General features: G+C 36.3%; 1 protein-coding gene across 2 annotated transcripts in view; it reads right to left on the bottom strand.

Moving 5' to 3' along the window:
• NHLRC2 (NHL repeat containing 2) overlaps positions 1 to 20,395 on the bottom strand; it is a 51,747-nt gene that overhangs the window by 22,315 nt on the left and 9,037 nt on the right. For both annotated transcript variants that reach the window (XM_081538896.1, XM_081538892.1), the window contains exons 3-4: positions 7,471 to 7,926; positions 6,077 to 6,198 (exon numbers count right to left, since the gene is read on the bottom strand). In XM_081538896.1, coding sequence (XP_081395022.1) covers positions 6,077 to 6,198; positions 7,471 to 7,926 — 578 coding nt within the window. The remainder of the gene's footprint in view (positions 1 to 6,076; positions 6,199 to 7,470; positions 7,927 to 20,395) is intronic.

Below are 20,395 nucleotides of genomic sequence, written 5' to 3' on the forward strand. Positions count from 1 at the left end.
AGTGTAGCTGTAGGCTTTTTGTAGATGGTCTTTATCATACTGTGGACATTCATTTCAAGTTTATTAGTTTTAACATGAATAAATGTTTTTCAGTGTTTTTCTGAATCTAGTAAAGAATCAGATGGCTATTTCATTCTGTTATTATGGTAAATTACATTGATTTATTTTGGTGATATCCTCTTGCATTATTTTTACTAGCTGCTCTATAATCTTCTGCAATTATAAAAAATGTTCATCAATGTAACTTTATATTTTTATTGCAACATATAATCTGCAAAAATACAATAGGCAGCCAGGGATGGGTTCTTGAAATAGATATTGATTTAAGAAATCTATCACAGAAACTGATAGGATAGTTTAAAAATTCCTCCTGGAGAAAGCCTGGGCCTAGGTAATGTTATAGAAGTTTTAATAAATATTCAAAAACAATTAATTCCTATGTGAGACAAATTATTCCAAAAAAAAACCCTCACTTGATGAGATCAATATGACCTTGATTCCAAAATCAGGTGAGAATAGTACAAGAAAATATAGAATTTATGAATATGAATTTTATAACTTTAAATGTAATTTTGGATAATCAAATCTAATTTGGCTTTTAAAAAAATCATGATTAGGTAAGTTTTATTCCAGGGATAAAAAGATGATTCAACATCAAATATATCTAATAATATAACTCATCACATCAGCATACTAAGGGCAAAAAACTATACAATTATTTCCATAAATATAGAAAATGCATTTAATAAAATCATATAATAATTCTTAGTAACTAAGAGAAAATTTCTTAACTTCATAAATATTTTATTTCCCAAAGCTACAGAAAGTGCATGTAAACTTCTGGAGAAAGTTTACTTGCATTCTATTTAAGACTATGAGCATGACAAGATACCTACTATAACCACAATGCTTAAAAGCAATATAATAAAAGGTAATGAAGTATAAAAATGAAAAGGGAAAAGATAAAACTGCTATTTGTTTTTTTCAGACAATATATTCACATGAGAAAGAAACAGAAGTTTTTGCAGAAATGGATAAGTTGACCTTAAAATTCTTACAGAATTGTGAGGGATTCAGGAATGGTCAAAAAATGTTAAAGAAGTAAGTAGGAAGACTCATACTTTCTGATTTCACAACTTATTAAGTTATGGCAATCAAAACAGTGTGATATTACCATAAAGACAGATAAAGAGACCAATGGAACAGACGTGAAAGTCTGGAAATAAACCCATGCATGTATGAATAATTGATTTTCTAAAGGCTGCCAAGACTACTCAAAGGAGAAAGAACAGTTTCTTCCATAAATGGTTCTGGGATAACTGGATGTCCACATGTAAAAGAATGAAGTTGAACCCTTAGCTATGACAAGCCTAGAGCCTAGACAGCATATTAAAAAGCAGAGACAAAGGTCCATCTAGTCGAAGGCATGGTTTTTCCAGTAGTCATGTATGGATATGACAGTTGGACCATAAAGAAGGCTCAGCACTGAAGAACTGATGCTTTTGAACTGTGGTGTTGGAGAAGACTACTGAGAGTCCCTTGGACTGCAAGATCAAACCAGTCCATCCTAAAGGAAATCAGTCCTAAATATTCATTGGAAGGACTGATGCTGATTCCAATCCTTTGGCCACTGATGCAAAGAACTGACTCATTAGAAAAGACCCTGATGCTGGGAAAGATTGAAGGCAGGAGGAGAAGGGGACAACAGAGGACAAGACGGTTGGATGGCATCACCGACTCAATGGACATGAGTTTGAGCGAGCTCTGGGAGATGGTGAAGGACAGGGAACCCTGGTACACTGCAGTCCATGGGGTCACAAAGAGTTGGACTGAGTGACTGAACAACAACAACAACCTAAAAGAAATATAAATGTATGCCCACACAAAACTTCTATGTGAATTATTTGTAATAGCCAAAAACTGGAAATACCCTAAATGTCACCAACTGGTTACTGGATAAAATGTGGTTTATACATGCAATGGAATGCTATTCAGCAGTATAAAGGAACTCCTGACATGTTATATTATCAGTGAACCTCAAAAACATTACACAGAATGAAAGAAGCCAGACACAGAGACCATACATTACATAATTCTATTTATATAAATGTTCAAAAGAGGCAAATTTATAGAGATTAGAAACTGGGGGATGGAAATGGGGATTAATTATAACTGGGTATGAGGGTTCTTACTAGGAAGATGAAAATGTTCTAAAAATGATTTATGATAATAGTTGCACAATTTGTTAAATTTACTAAAAATTCCTAAATTATATACTTGAAATGGGTGACCTTTATTCTATGGAAAATATATCACAATACAGTTCTTAAAATACTACACATTTTATAAGGTCACATACAAATAAAATACTACAGGTTTTGTAAGGTCACAAACAAATAAAAAGATGTAAATTAAACACATCAGAAAGGCTGCCTATAGGTGTACTTATGTACAGGGAATGGCCGGGGAGATGGAAATGGAGATGAAGAGGAATTTACAAATAAGTAAGTAAATTATTTCTAACAAGAAACAGGCTGAGATGGAACAATGATGTTCGTGAGGTATAAATATGATCCACCCCTCTGCAAATGAGATCTTAAAAACGTAACATAAAACAAACATTTTCATAGATTTAAAAAGAGAGGAAGAAATAATTCTACATCATTTCTATTTTTTGAAGATACTAAACTGTGTCATAAAATACAAAAATGACTCCAAGCAACCTATATTTGTCATGATGATTATGCTATCAATACTCTAAAACCCACTAAGTTCTAAAGCAAGAGAAATTAACATGTAATCAAAACAGGACAAGTATTCCCTCTACGTTGCGGGCTAAATACCTTACTACTTCAATATTTTCTTAGATATCTATGATACTATGTGAATTTTAGAAGAACAGAATCCAAAAAAGATAATGATAAAGAAATACTGATCTTTAAGGAGTAACTTAAAACCACGTTTGCCCAAAGTACACAACATTAAGTTATTAGTCCTATGAAAAGTTCTGCTAAATAGGGCATCTTGGTTAAGTAAGTTTAGAAATACTGCACACACATCCCCCTACTAATGTATGCACAATATATTGGCATATTAAAATCTAAGAAATTCTCTAAGATGTTTAAAAAACCAATCTGTTTTAATTTACAAAGCCACAAAATTTTTTCTCAGGTAACATCTTTTCATATTAGGATGAATATACACTTTAGCAAATGCTTCATTCAACAGATGTTCAGTTCAGTCACTCAGTTGTGTCCAACTCTTTGTGACCCCATGAACCGCAGCACGCCAGGCCTCCCTGTCCATCACCAACTCCTGGAGTCTACCCAAATCCATGTCCCTTGAGTTGGTGATGCCATCCAACCATCTCATCTTCTGTCGGCCCCTTCTCCTCTTGCCCTCAATCTTTCCCAGCATCAGGGTCTTTTCAAATGAGTCAGCTCTTCACATCAGGTGGCCAAAGTATTGGAGTTTCAGCTTCAACATCAGTCCTTTCAATGAACACCCAGGGCTGATATCCTTTAGGATGGACTGGTTGGATCCCCTTGCCATCCAAGGGACTCTCAAGAGTCTTCTCCAACACCACAGTTTAAAAGCATCAATTCTTCAGCACTCAGATTTCTTTATAGTCCAACTCTCACATCCATACATGACCACTGGAAAAACCATAGCTTTGACTAGACGGACCTTTGTTGACAAAGTAATGTCTCTGCTTTTTAATATGCTGTCTAGGTTGGTCATAACTTTCCTTCCAAGGAGTAAGTGTCTTTTAATTTCATTGGGGCAATCAACCATCTGCAGTGATTTTGGAGCCAAAAAAAATAGTCAGCCACTGTTTCCACTGTTTCCCCATCTATTTCCCATGAAGTGATGGGACTGGATGCCATGATCTTAGTTTTCTGAATGTTGAGCTTTAAGCCAACTTTTTCACTCTCCTCTTTCACTTTCATCAAGGGATACTTTAGTTCCTCTTCACTTTCTGCCATAAGGGTGGTGTCATCTGTATATCTGAAGTTACTGGTATTTCTTCCGGCAATCTTGATTCCAGCTTGTGCTTCATCCAGCCCAGTGTTTCTCATGATGTACTCCGCATATAAGTTAAATAAGCAGGGTGACAATATACAGCCTTGACGTACTCCTTTTCCTATTTGGAACCAGTCTGTTGTTCCATGTCCAGTTCTAACTGTTGCTTCCTGACCTGCATACAGGTTTCTCAAGAGGCAGGTCAGGTTGTCTGGTATTCCCACCTCTTTCAGAATTTTCCACAGTTTATTGTGATCCACACAGTCAAAGGCTTTGGCATAGTCAATAAAGCAGAAATAGATGTTTTCCTGGAACTCTTTTGCTTTTTCGATGATCCAGCGGATGTTGGCAATTTGATCTCTGGTTCCTCTGCCTTTTCTAAATTCAGCTTGAACATCTGGAAGTTCACGGTTCACGTATTGCTGAAGCCTGGCTTGGAGAATTTTGAGCATTACTTTATTAGCGTGTGAGATGAGTGCAATTGTGCGGTAGTTTGAGCATTCTTTGGCATTGCCTTTCTTTAGGATTGGAATGAAAACTGACCTTTTCCAGTCTTGTGGCCACTGCTGAGTTTTCCATATTTGCTGGCATATTGAGTACAGCACTTTCACAGCATCATCTTTTAGGATTTGAAGTAGCTCAACTGGAATTCCATCACCTCCACTAGCTTTGTTCGTAGTGATGCTCCCTAAGGCCCACTTGACTTCACATTCCAGGATGTCTGGCTCTAGGTGAGTGTGAATGATCACACCATCATGATTACCTGGGTCGTGAAGATCTTTTTTGTACAGTCCTTCTATATATTCTTGCCACCTCTTCTTAATATCTTCTGCTTCTGTTAGGTCCCTACCATTTCTGTCCTTTATTGAGCCTGTCTTTGCATGAAATGTTCCCTTGGTATCTCTAATTTTCTTGAAGAGATCTCTAGTCTTTCCCATTCTATTGTTACTTGCTCATAAATTGATTCAACAAATATCTATTAAATACACCTACTGTGAGCCAGGCTGTTTTAGGTGCTTAGGATTTCAGTAGTAAAGAAAACAAATTTCATGCCCGTGTGGGGATTTATATTACAGTGATTATTATCATTATATGTTCTACATGTTTTTTCCTATTTTATGTATAATTATCAACAAAGTATACTAGTTGACAGTTTTGCCAATATAAATAGGCAAAAACATCAAGAGACAGAAATAGTGAGAAAGCAAGGGAAGTGCCTGGAACAGTATGTTCAGACAGAATGTGTTAGATGAACTTATTTTCCAAATAGATGGCACATGAAAGACCAATAAATTACAGCCAAAATACTCATCAATAAGAAATGCTTAAAATAACTAGGTAATACTATGCAGTCATATTCACATGACTAATATGGGAAAAAAAAGTTAAAGAAGAATGCAAAACTTATGTATATATATTATGATTCCATTTGTTTAAAAAAGAAGATTCTCTACAGACAAAATTAATTTGTGTATGAGTAGTAAACTTTTGAAGACACAAATTTTAACAATGGCCGGTTACCACTAGGGAGCTCAAATAGATCACTGGGGACTTTTAAAATCTTTAAATATTACATCATTTTAAAAAAACAAGATCATATATTACTACTATAATGAGACTAAAAAAATATTTAAGCCTAATTGACACGTTAAGTATTCCCAGAGAAAACATAAGAGCTGAAGGGAGGCAGGAGTGTTTGTTTGCTTTTTTCCTAGATTTGAGAAAATTTAACTGAAAGGGGACAAAGCATCACTTTACAAACTGATTAGGAAAATACCTCAAATTGAGGAGCCTTAGGTTGATTAGGCACATGACCTTGAAATAAAGGATTAAAAAAAGGACTTGATGGATTTGCCCTCTGTGACAATATGCTGACACACAGAAAAACAAGTTACATAAGAATAAAGTTAAAGCAAGTACCTCAGAGAAAAACTGAATGAGGATGATCTGAAATATTTAAGCAACACCTTCTCATTTCAAATATTTATGCAGCAAGTACATATAAGTTTTTCTGATTAGAAGTATTAAAACTTTATTTAGAATGGAAAATTACCTTTCTTATAAGGTGATTTTCTGTATCTGCCACATATATGATGTTATTCATTATGGCTACACCTTGTGGTGAGTTAAAACTTGACTCTGAAAAGATTCCATCTTTTCTTCCAGGGTTGGGTCCTAAAGGACAAAACAACCATAAGAGAAAATTTTTGGTATCTCAAAGTAAAACAAACAAACCAAAACCCCAAAACAGAAACTTGTATTTAAAGCTGGGATTTAATATAAATGATACTTCTGCGGTCCATGGGGTCACAAAGAGGCAGATATGACTGAGCCACTGAACAACAACAACAACCTAAAAACTAAACTGTTTCCCAAGATACCTGTTTTTCTCAGGAATAAGTTTTGCAAGTGACAGGACTTACTAGATAATGGTTACTAGAATACTTTAGTAGTGTGTATCAGAAGAAATTAATTCAAAAGGCATCTATTACCTAGACTAGAATTAAAAATAATTTAAATCTTTCAGTATCTAGATGAATGATTTTTAACAATTTTGGAAGATAAACTCTTTTGATAATAACAATGAAGATTATGAGCCCTTCCCTTACAAAAATACACATGCCCATTAAATGTCTGGAGAAGGCAATGGCAGCCCACTCCAGTACTCTTGCCTGAAGAACCCCATGGACGGAGGAGCCTGGTAGGCTGCAGTCCATGGGGTTGCTACGAGTCGGGCACAACTGAGTGACTTCACTTTCACCTTTCACTTTCATGCACTGGAGAAGGAACTGGCAACCCACTCCGGTGTTCTTGCCTGGAGAATCCCAGGGACGGGAGAGCAGAGTCGGACACGACTGAAGCGACATATGGAAGAAAATGACCTACGCCTATACGATACTTTTATTTTGCTACAACCAAAGGCAATGGATTCAAAAGTATGCTTAAGTTTTTACGGAAGGGAGAAAGGTATAATGTTATACAAATCCTAGGTTATTTACTTTATAATCGAAGTCTCTAGTTCTTAGGGTATAATCTTGGTCTTAAAAAAGATATGGCTATATTTTGATGGAAAGGGAAATATAATACTTCCATATAAAATGCCCAAATCTAAACTGTATACAATATTTTCATAAGATACAATAAAGTGGCAGTTTTTTGAAAAAACAAGATGGGATATACAGATATACTTGAAAATTATACAAAAGATTTCCTCCTTTTTATCTTAACGGAATTTTTTTGGGTAGTTTTGGTTGTTTTTGAGGAAGTGAGAAGACATTAATTCAGATACCCTACATTAATTAACAAAATAATTTCTGATGAAGTTAACAGTCAATGTATATTGCCCTTCTATAGTTATTTATAAATTTCCATTTTAATACATTTCTCTGAATAATTTTTACATATATAATGTAAAATACATTATATATCATAATCAGCAAACTTTACCTCCAATGCAGTACTGAATTTGTCCATTCTTCCAGACGACCAAAATTCTATGATGTCCAGTGTCTGCTATTACCAATCTATTAGAAACATGGTCCACTGTTATTTTGCCAGGAAACAGCAATGGTGAAGGTGGCAAGGAATCTTTATAGAGTTTTATTCCAATTTTATTAGCTCTGATCTGTCCCCTGTCTTTGTAATACTTTAAAGCTATTGAAGTATATAAAAATAATTTCTCTTTATGTCCTTCTCCAATCAAAGAAAACAACATGTTTCCACGGGGTCCGAGTATGATCAGAGTTGGCCAGCAGGAAACTTCTAGTTCTTGCCAAAGACTGGCATCTGCATCATTGACCACAGGGTGGGTGATGTTGTACCGAAGAACAGCACTCCTAATGTTATCCAGGACTTTCTCATTTGGAAACTTAGCCGAGTGAACACCAACAATCAGAAGGCCATCTAAAAGCGAAAAATTAAAAGTTGAACATTATTAAGTATTAAAATTTGACTATCACCATCCATATATTAGGGTTGGGATCATTAATAAGTATAAATAGAGATAAAAAAAGACAAAAGACAGGACTAAATTAGTATCTTCAACTGTATTTAAATTCATGAATAAAAAATTAACATTTAAATCTAAACTCAATCTTGATAACTTCATTAAAACCATATATGATCAAAATCATGTAGCAACTTTAAGTTTAAAAGCCTGTGTCCTTTATCTAGATAAAGCTTTAAAATAATTCTTTATCTTATTAAAAAGATGTTGAAATTTTGTAACATTTTCCCACCTATTTTAAGTTCCTTTAAAATTCACAAAGACTATGATTGCTTTCTGCTGGTATCGATTGTCACATTATCCTCTTAAATTTTTCTGATCTAACTACATCACAGATTAACAGAATGAATAGGAACAAGATGTTTCCATAAGGTCCTTGACTTATTTAAAATTCCTACTGTATAGCTCTTAGAACAGACCATATTATAGACAGCAGAACTGCTGAAAACTAAAAACAACATATGTCTTTTACCTAATCAATACAGCATGTCAAGAAAATAATACAGAAAAAAAAAGTGTGAAGTGTTAGGCTGGATTCAGAGAAAAACTCCGTACTGACTACCAAGGTGATAGAGGTAATAATAGCCATGTAAATTAGAATCTCCCAACATATTCATTAAAAACTATACAAACCAGTATGAAGAAAAAATAAAACCACACAAATTGGGAGGTCTAAGTACCAGACAGCCCATCCTTCCATTACAACTAGTAACTCCAAATCAAAACACATACACAAACACATGCCTGACGACTGAGAAAAGTAAACAAAAGCAGGGAGACTGTTATAGCGGGGTCAGAATTTGGGAAAACAAATTACAGGAGGGCGAGTTTTCAGCTGTATTTTGTTTCCCCTTTCACAGCTTTGCATTGAGAATGGGCCCCAGTGAGCCTGTGGAACAGTTTTAGAAGCAACAGGAATCTTAGAAGGAGAGGAGCAAAAGACTGGGGCAGAAAAAAATACATAACACCATAACTTCCAAAATTTGATTAAAAACATAAATTCACAGAAGATAAACTGAAAGAAAACCATGCCTACACACATCATTAAGTTCCGAAAACCAAAGATTAAAAAAAAACCCACAAATGTCTTGAAAGCAGCTGCAGAAAAAAAGACACAGTGATGAGTGGCACCTTGGAGAACTAGGTAGAAGGGCAGTGGGGAGGAGTGGGAAGGCCTGCACACTTAAAATACACTGTATGTCAAATACGCAGCAATCAAGTTCTTAGATAGAATAAGCTCCCTGAATTCAAATTCTGGCTTTACTACTTGCTGAGTTACCTCGGGCATGGCACTAAATCTCTCTGTGTATCAGTTTTCTTATTTGTAAAATGGGAAAATAATAGTAATTGCCTCACAGGTCAGCTTTGAGGATATAGAGATAATCTGTATATAAGACATTTAGCATAGTACCTAGTACACTGTAAAACTGTAAAACCTCAACAAATGTTCACTATTATTATTTTTTAAGTTATAAGTACAAAGACAACCAATAAAAAAGAAATATAACATTTTCTATGTATCAAAAGAAATTAGTAATGTAAAATAGAAAAAAAGCATATCATGTTGAGAAGCAACAAATAAAACCTAATATACAAAATAACACATAACTATACATAATAATACTTAAAAATAAATGTGAATGGGTTTAACTCATCTATTAAAAAGATTTGGACACATTCTGTACATCAGAGACACATAGAAAACAAAGTGAACCAGAAAAGCAAAAAATAAAGATATGGGAAAAGATATGTAGGCAAATGAAAGGATAGGAACAGAAGGGTGTAATTCTGGTAAGTAGGATATATCTGGGAGAAGGAAATGGCAACTCACTTCAGTATTCTTGCCTAGAGAATCCCGTGGACAGAGGAGCCTGGTGGGTTGCTGTCCATGGGGTCGCACAGAGTCGGACAAGACTAAAGCACCTTAGCATGCATGCATGCACTGGAGAAGGAAATGGCAACCCACTCCAGGGTTCTTGCCTGGAGAATCCCAGGGACAGAGGAGCCTGGTGGGTTACGTCTATGGAGTCACACAGAGTCGGACACAACTGAAGCGATTTAGCAGCAGCAGCAATAGAATATCTCTGACAAGGTAGATGTCAATCCTCACAGCATTAAACAAAAGAAGAAATTTTTTCATGTGAAAAGCATTTACAACAAAGATAAAACAACTAGGAACACCCTCAAGCAATAAAGGAAGAAACTTGATAAAGCAGACACACTCCGGTTATGAAAAATACACCTTCTTCTCAAGTGTACATGGGATATTTATAAACACTGATCACAAAGAAAGGATTATAAAGATTACATTCTAAACAACAATACAGTAAAACTGGTATTATTAACAAAAAATTGTCTTTTGTTTCTGAAAAACTCCACTATTCTTGCATGTTTCTCCTTTACTCCTACACTAATACCACTTACAACACTGCTGACACCAGATGGGTAGGTTTCTTCCCCTACACTAGGTAACTGTTTGCGACAACTTTCGGGTGTTCTCAATTCTAAAATGGGGGCAGTCATTCACAAGACTGCCTTTCCACTTCTGATGCCAACAGCAAGTCATAGGTCCCCAAGCTACCCACATTTCTGTTCAACTTGGCTACAAATCACATTTCCATGGTCCTTCCCTTGGATTAGATTATTTGCTAAAATAACTCACAGAACTCAGAGAAACATTTATGGTTTACTGGTTTCTTGTACAAGAGTATGATAAAACATACAGCCAAACACCCAGATGGAAGAGAGAACCTAAGGCTAGGTATGCGGGAAGGGGTACGGAGCTTCTACATGCTCTCTCAGCCTGCCACGACCCCAGCTCCTCCTGTGTTCACCAACTTAGGTTCTTTGAGCTCTATACCCTTGGAAATCTTATAAAGGCTTCATCACAGAGGCATCATTAACTCCATTTCCAGCTTCCTTCCCCTCTCTGGAGAAGAGGGGTGGTAGGGGCCTGAACTAATCAAGCTTCTAATCATGGCCAGAAAAAGAGAATAAATCAAAAGAAAGCAAGTAATAAAGATAAACAAGAAATTCATGAGATACAAAATTTTTTTAAAAATTCAGTATTCACTCCTGACAAAAAAATATAAAACTGAAAAACAGAAAATAGGAATTGATGGGTATTTTCTTTCAGCAGGAAAGTTAACCTTAATCACAATTATTGATGTGATGGTTTGTCAATCAAACCTTTTGTATTTCTCTATACTGTAATTACTGTATATTATGTTACAGTGTGTTTCTCTATTTGGTATGCCCATTTTCTGTTTTATTTTAAGATTTTTGGGGGTTTTAGGAAGGTTTTTATTTTTGTTCCAGTGGTTATTTTCTATTAATATTTTTTATCATATTATAAAAGTATTAATTCCCATTTTTATAATCTTTTACTATCTGGTCTATCATTTTTAAATGGTATCCTTTAACTGCCACTTATTACCTATACAATTATCAATAGTCCTCTGTTTCCCCTCTCTCCCTTTTATTTCCATTTTTCTTTAGTTGCATTCTTTCTGATTCTGTCAGAATATATGATTTTACATTATTCTTCATCTTCTGGGTTGAATTCTGCTGATTTAGCTATGTTGGAACTGTTTTCCAGTAGTCTATTCCCCGTCTAGTTCTGGGAATCCTGGACCACGAGATATTTTGTGAGAGAACTGGAAGGTGTAAAAGGCAGCAGCAGCCCGATCCTCTCCTGTGGGAAGACTGATGCAGGGCACCAGGCGCTGCTGCAGTTTACACACTCTGCTCATCTGGGGGCTCACCTGCAGGGCTGTGGGGGAGCGGCTGGGCCCCCAGCAGCTGCACCAGCTTCAGCCAGATCTCCTCCCTCAGCACGTCCAACTCCTGGGCCAGGCTGAGCTGTTAGCTCCATGATGAAGTGAACAAACATATTTTGCTGGTCACCTCATTACTTAAGTTGGAAGCTTACATGGGCTCCAGCTCATCCTTAAGGGATTCCAGTTCAGGCATGTAGGCTGTAGTTTGCCCTTGTTCTCCCCTACTTCATATCCATCTTTCCTTTTCAACGGCCTAACCTCCTGACTTCGAGTAGAGCCATCAGACACAGAGGCAACAGCTACCGGTAGACCAACTTAACTGACCAACACAAAAACGTATCCACAAGATTATTCACTGTTTGTAACTGCTAAATATTAGAGACAACCAAAGAGCCTGGTGTGCTGTGGTCCCTGGGGTCGCAGAGAATCAGACACAACTTAGCGAGTGAACAAGGGTCAATACACAGGACGGGAGAGTAGCTAAATAAATTATGGCACGTGCGCATGCACGCACACACTACTATGCAGCTATTACAAATAACCAGTAAGTTGTCTATAAATTTATATGGAGTGACTGCCAGGAAAACTTACATGATAAAAAGTAAAGTGCACAAAAATGTCAATGGTATGTCACTTAAAATAATATAAAATATTAAAAAAAGAAACTTGAAAAAGAAAAAGAACAGGACAAAAAGAATGAGAAGGTAAGAATAAGCAGAAGAGATGGGTGGACGGAACTATATTTTCTGTGTGGTTCTGACTTTTAGACCAAGTTATAATTCTTCATGAAGTAGTGAAAGTGTTAGTCACTCAGCCGTGTCCAACTCTTTGTGACCCAATGGACTGTAGCCTCTCAGGCTCCTCTGTCCATGGGGTTCTCCAAGGAAGAATACTGGAGTGGGTAGCCATTCCCTTTTCCAAGGAATCTTCTTGACTTGAGTCTCCTGCATTGCAGGCAGGTTCTTTACCGTCTAAGCCACCAGGGAAGCCCGCAGTTTTGCATACTTAAAAACAAACAATATCAAACAAAAATGGGGAAGGGGGGCTAAAAATACAAATAAAAACAAATTAATCTAGCTGTACTTCAAAATCTCATGGGGGGTAGGGAGTGGAAGGAACTAGTTTAAGTAATTTTTAAATTTAGTTGAGAGGGATTGGAAGCAAAGACACTCCAGTAGCAACAAGTACATCTAGTGTCCAGATCTTATTTTCTCAAAACCATTCTCAATATTCAATACTAAAAGGAATGAGAGGCTCCTTGGAAAAATGGCTGATTCAGAGATGGGGCTGGGAAAGTACAGGATGAACCTGGAAATATTTTGTTATTGACAAGAAGTGCTCAGAGAATGCTAAGGACAAAAGGACACAGGTGATAGAATGGCTTGAAGGTGATCCTATTAGTCAAATAGGAAAACTCTGAAAATCAAAATAAATAACGACAGTGATGTTTTATAAAAACAAATAAGAATTAATGAGTTGAGTCCAAATATATTAAATATATATATTACATATCATATATATATATGTATACATGAGATGGTTGGATGGCATCACTGACTCAAAGGACATGAGTTTGAACAAGCTCGGGGAGAGGGTGAAAGACTGGGAAGCCTGGCATGCTGTAGACCATGGGGTCGCAAAGAGTCGGACACGACTGAGCAACTGAAATGGTATCATATTACTTCAAAAAATGTATTTTTTTTTCTTCTGGTCAATATACCCCAATACTTCTTCAAAAAAGTGATGAGTAAGGGTGAGATCTGCAAGATGAGAAGATGTTAACTATGTGAAGAGAGTGATGAAGGAGACCCCAGGGAGAGAAAGTAACACATGCAAAAAAGACTGAAGAAGGTCAGTGACTAAACACACAGAACAAAGGGGAGCACTGGACAAAAGGAGAATCAACCTACAGACAGAGACAGTCTCGTGAGTCTTATTAAGGACTGAGATTGTCATTCTTAAGAACAACGGAAGTCAGATGAAGAATGAAGGGCAAGTCTCAAAGATACTTCAAACTCAACTCGGGAACGTCCCCTCCAAACTTGTCCTTTGCACCCCATTTCCTGTTACGGAATGGCACCACCTGTCCAATTATGCAAGCCAGAAAACCTCCGAGGATATCTCTGTCATAACCAACCAGCCCTCTATCATCACCCACAGTTAATCCGTGATCAAGTCCTATCGATCTTATTACCTAAAACCAACTTCAAGCTACCATCATGTCTCACAGGGAACACAACAGCTTTGTCACAGATCCATTTTTCTCCACTAATTAACAGTTACCCACCCAGGAGAGGAACAGATCTTTACAAAACACAAATCAGATCACATCCCTCTCTGGTAGAAAACCCCCCATGGGCGTTCCATTGTTCTACATACAGAAACCACAGCTTGTCTCCAGCATGTTCTTCCACATCCTCCTTTCCCTCCCTCAGGGTGCTGTAGCAACCAGGACTTTCTTCAGTACCTCAAGAATATCACTCACTATTTCTCTCACTTTAAGGCTTTGTTACAGAGCTCCTCTATGTCTGGAATGCTCTCACCTGGTAAAGTCATATCTGTCTTTTCGATCTCAAGCTCCATTTTCACTCTTAAAAAGGCTTTCTTGTTTCCATGAGGTAGATGTGTCCTTTTGAATTACGGCTTTCTCAGGGTACGTGCCCAGTAGTGGGATTGCTAGGTCATATGGTAGTTCTATTTTTAGGTTTTTAAGGAATCTCCATACTATAGATAGCTAGTAAGGTAGGTAGGTAGATAGATAGCAGGTATCTAGTAGCTAGATATCTAGCTACTATAGATAGCACAGAAGCTCAGCTGGGTATTCTGTGACGACCTAGATGGCTGGGCTCAGGAGTCAGGGAAAGGAGATCCAAGACAGAGGGGATATATGGCTGATTTACTTCACTGTACAGAAGAAACTAACACAACATTGTAAAGCAAATATACTCCAATAAAAAAGAAAAAGCTCTCTATTCTTCCAGATTACTGTAATTTCCTTCTTAGCACTAATCAGAAATTATAAAAATATTTATGTGGTTATTTAACTTTTTTCTTTGTTAGACTGTAATTCCTATTAATTATTTAGGGACCATACACCATTTTATTATTTACTAGCACAGTGCCTAATACAAAGTATGTAATGAATGCACAGGGTATAAATGCTAAAGAAACTTTTATGTGTGCAATAAGCCATATTATATTGACAAAATAGGATATCTATATTGATCTATATACAAGAACAATTGCCAAACAATCGCATCTCATTTTTTTCAGTGTCAACAACCTTAAAGTACATATACAGAGATTTTTCTTAAAATATTTCGCTTGTTCTGTTAATCATACACAAAAAATAAAACAGGATGTAAAAGATTCTTCCCTTTTGGATCTTTTGCCAACACATAGATCAAAACTACTGCATTTAAAATAAAATATGGAAGGAAGAGAAGGAAAAGAAGAAAGTGAGAAGAGAGGGGGAGGAAGAAGAAAGGGAAAAAGGGAAGGTGAAACCAAATAAAGAGTAACAGCTTCTAAAATGTTAGTAATAAAGTTAAGTTTTTAACACATCATTGACTGGGGGATTTTCGCAGAAGCAGTCAATAATGTGTTAAGACTTTAAAAAAAACTTTAAAGGTCTTATTTTTGTGAAATGTATAGACATATACATACAATTATATATAGTAGTATATATATATATATATAATGTGTGTGTGTGTTCAGTTGCTCAGCTACGTCTGACTCTTTGCAACCCCATGAACTGTACTCCACAAGGCTCCTCCGTCCATGGAATTTTCCAGGCAAGAATACTGGAGTGGGTTGCCATTTCCTATTTCAGGGGCTCTTACTGACCAAGGGATCAAACCTGTATCACTTGTGCCTCCTGTATTGGCAGGCAGATTCTTTACCACTGCACTGAAAAGCCTCATATATTATGTATATATGTTATATAGCAGACAGCATAGTTTGATCACAGGCAGTATAACTTTAGTTCAATGCAAAAACTAAAAATAATTGAGGAGTTTTAGCTGTTACAAAAACTGTAAACTGACACATCTTGAGATCTAAAAGACAAGTGTGACTTTAGTACTAGGCAATAAAGGATCCAATGGAGTAGGAAATAGCAACCCACTCCAGTATTCTTGCCTGGGAAATTTCATGGAGAGGAGCCTGGCAGGCTGCAGTCCACGGGGTCACAAGAAGCCGGACACAACTTAGCGACTGAGAATGCATACACAAGAAAGGATGAAGGCAGACAAGGGAGGTTAGAAGACCCTGAGGGAAAGCAAGAAAGGTATGGAGAGAGAGGATTTTAGATTTTATACCAACAGCACTGAAAACATGAAGTGAAAAAAAAAAAAAAAAAAACCACAATCACCGAATACTAAATTAAAGCAGAGGCCAGAAGCAAATTTGAATGTTTTTTTAAATTTCAAAAACTGACATTTCCCTGTGTCCACATTAAACACTGAAAGTTCACCATAAATTGGCCAATATTCTCATCATACTTTAGGAACAAAGAATAATAAACATATGGGTTGCTACAAAAAGAAAATATGAATTGTGTACAAAAGAGAGTTAACACAGCAGGCCCCACTGCTATTCTTTCAAAGGTCTGCTTACAGGGCTGGTCCTTGCCTGGATTTTGGGTGTTCCCATCATTCCCAGAACTGATAAGAGTAGCACACAAGACCTAAACTGTTTGTACAAACACTATGGTTTATGCTAAACACTTGCTTTCCTTCTGGGAGTCTGGAATTTTGGTACATGGCGCCACACAGAAGATGCCTCTGTGGCCAGCCCCCAACAAAAACCTCGGGTGCGGTCTCTAATGACCTTCCCTGGTTGGCAATACCTCAAACTTATCCTAATAACTCTTTGCTGGGGGAATTAAGCACATCTTCTGTGATTCCATCAAAAGGGGACTCTGGACACTTGCTCCTGGTCTCCCCTGGATTCAGCCCCATGTGTCTTCTCCTTTGGCTGATTTTGCTTTGTATTCTTTTGTTGTAAAAAATTATAGCCACGAGGAGCACAACTACATGCTAAGTCCTATGAGTCCTCCTAAGGAATTGACCTGGGGGTGGTTTGGGGACCCTGACAGAGTAAAACCATCAGATAATGGCTCATTAAAAGTTTCCGTTCCCAAAGAAGACATACAGATGGCTACCTGGTCATTGTTTCCAGTGGTTGGTGGCATTACAACTGACTCCTTGTGACCCCATGGACTGCAGCGTGCCAAGCTTCCCTGTCCTTCACCATCTCCTGGAGTTTGCCCAAACTCATGTCCATTGAGTCAGTGATGCCATCCATCTCATCCTCTGTCACCCCCTTGTCCTCCTGCCTTCAATATTTCCCCCCGCCCAGCATCAAGGTCTTTTCTAATGAGTCAGCTTTTCGCATCAGGTGGCCAAAGTATTGGAGTTTCAGCATTAGTCCTTCCAATGAATATTCAGGATTGATTTCCTTTAGGATTGACTGGTTTGATCTCCTTGCAGTCCAAGGGACTCTCAAGATGGCTAACAGACACATGAAAAGATGCTCAACATCACTCATTATTAGAGAAATGCATATCAAAACTACAATGAAGTATCACCTCACACTGGTCAGAATAGCCATCATCAAAAAGTCTACAAACAGTAAATGCTGGAGAGAGTGTGGAGAAAAGGGAACCCTCTTGCCCTGTTGGTAGGAAAGCAAACTGATACAGCCACTATGGAGAACAGTACAGAGATTCCTTTAAAAACTAGGAATAAAACTACCATATGACCCAGCAATCCCACTACTGGGTATATACTCTGAGGGAACTTAATTGAAAAAGATACATGTACCCCAATGTTCACTGCAACACTATTTACAATGCTAAGACATGAAAGCAACCTAGCTGTTGATTGACAGATGAATGGATAAGAGGTTGTGGTACATATATACAATGGAATATTACTCAGCTATAAAAAGGAATGCATTTGAGTCCGTTCTAATGAGGTGGACGAACCTAGAGCCTATTATACAAAATGAGGTAAGTTAGAAAGAAAGAAGCAAATATTGTATATTAACACATATATATGGAATCTAGAATGATGGTACTGATGAACCTATTTGCAGGCCAACAATGGAGATGCAGGTATAGAGAACAGACTTGTGGACACGGTGGGGGAAGGAAAGGGTGGATCGAATAGAGAGAGTAGCACGGAAATATATATATTACCATATGTAAAATAGACAGTCATTGGGAATTTGTTCTATGACTCAGGGAGCTCAAACCGGTGCTCTGTGACAACCTAGAGGGGTGGGGTGGGAGGTTTAAGCGGGAGGGGACATACATATAACTATGGCTGATTCATGTTGATGTATGGCAAAAACCAACATAATATTGTAAAGCAATTACCCTTCAACTAAAAATAAGTAAAATTTTTAAAAAAGTTTACTTTCACTGTAAAATCAGAAATATATTCTTCTAATTTTTAACAAAGTATGAAATGGAAAAATAGCATATACTACATAATGAGAATACTCAGAAGTATTATGGAATTTAGATTTCTACAGTCTGATTTAATTATATATTAACATTCACCTAGCAAGCACATTTAAAAATATGCCAAATTTTCCTACTAGATGTTTTCTTATAAAATCAGTGCTTTTCCTTAGATAGCCACTTTGCTAAATTTGCATGTTATATAAAAATATACCATTAACATATCCAGTATAAAGAGGTTAAAAAAAAATTAGAAACCCTCAAGGAGAAAAGGGGAAAAAAACCAGAGGTACCTGTCAGTTTAATACAAATATATGCTAACTCATTATGAATTAATAACAACCTTAGGGCTCAGCTACATTCTTAAAAACTGTTTGAATTTCAGAACCATTCACTACTATTAAGTATCTTTTTACTTTTGCTTCAGATCTTTGACATTTATAATTTCTTGTATGCTATTGTGAAAGTGATACTGGTCACCATTACAAATCTGATTTTAAAAGCTGTTTTAAAGAGGAAGGAGACTGAGTATTAAATTGGCCCTCTTTCAGAGTGTTTTTAAATTAAAAACCACTTACTTACTCAGCTGAGCATTTTTGGCTTACTGATAAACAAACTGAAATTCCATGAAATAAAAACAGGCTGCTGAATGCCTCTTCAAGGACATAAATAACACAGCTGCAGATACATTCATAAATATATTAGATAGTACTGAGATAAGACACAGCAGCGTGATAAATTAGGAGACTAGAATTAACATATACACACTAATATATATAAAATAAATAACAAGAATCTACTATAAAACACAGGAAATTCTACTCAATATTCTGTAATAACATAATCTATATGAGAAAAGAATCTGAAAAAGGATATATATATGTGTGTGTGTGTATAACTGATTCACTTTGCTGTACCTGAAACTAACACAACATTGTAAATCAACTATATTCCAATAAAAAAATTTTTAAAAAGACTCTTAGCAGCAAGAAAGCAAATTAATTTAGTGCCAGCTTATTGAACTTTCATATGATAATTCTGATTATGCCGGCTTTTGTGAATATGAACTGAACTTATCTTCTAAGCAATATAAAAATCTTTTACTTCTAAGTTACCAGAATTACAATACAGTAGCATATTACTGAAGTAATGTTTCTTTGAAATTACAATGTCGAAACCACTTACAAAGTATTTTACTTTTCAGAAGTGTATTTATATGTAAAAATCATTATTTTTTGTCACAAAGTGTTTTAAAATATTTTCAGTAAACTGGTAAAGAGATTATAAGGATTCATTCTAAGAATGAATTTGCTTCAACCTAACAGTTCATTAGCAGTGATCTGAAGTAGGAAATGGCTAACTTTGGGATTTTTAACCCAGTCTGTAAATGCCATCCTGAAACACAAATCATATTGTCATTCTCCTATTAGGCAAATAAAAACAACCTGAAACATCTCTGTATTTTCAATGGATGAAAAAGTCCATTAACTTAACTGTTAAGAATGTTATACAAAGCTCTTCATAGTGAGTCTGAACCTAATCTACCTTCCTTTCCTTTCACTTTTCCCAGGAGCCCCTACAGTCTTGCCACGGTAAACTATTTTCCACTCCCCAAATCTACTCATTCCATTTGGTATCTACGAGAGATGAAAATGTTTGCAATTTCCTAGAAGGAGGAATGTAAGTAAAGCATTTCATGGACATTTATGATCTTTGACTATATGAGTAGAGTATCACTGTTTAATTGTTTTATTGTAAAATTTTCTAATTTGATTAAATGGATCAGGGGAATTAATTGCCTCTTATTTAGCTATAAATCTAACTTAAATAATTAACATGCTTAATCTTTATCTTTAAAAATTTTTATAAAAGCATTTTATATAAAGGTAATACATTCATATGGAAAAAATTCAAACAGAAATATAAAATGTAAACCAAGTCTTCCTCCTTCAACTTTAGTCCTTTGCTTCTCTGCTTGTTTACCTGTCACTTCCTCAGCCAGGAGTGTCCCTCCTGCCCCCTTTTCATTTTCAGCTACACTTCTGCTCATTTTTCAAGTTTCAACCTAATTGTCTCCTCTGAGAAACATCTTCCAAAGCTTTTAGGCAAAGTGAGTTA

This window comes from Giraffa tippelskirchi, chromosome 2 (genome assembly GCF_054371585.1).
Source record: "Giraffa tippelskirchi isolate mGirTip1 chromosome 2, T2T-mGirTip1v1.2.pri, whole genome shotgun sequence".
Classification (NCBI taxonomy): domain Eukaryota; kingdom Metazoa; phylum Chordata; class Mammalia; order Artiodactyla; family Giraffidae; genus Giraffa; species Giraffa tippelskirchi.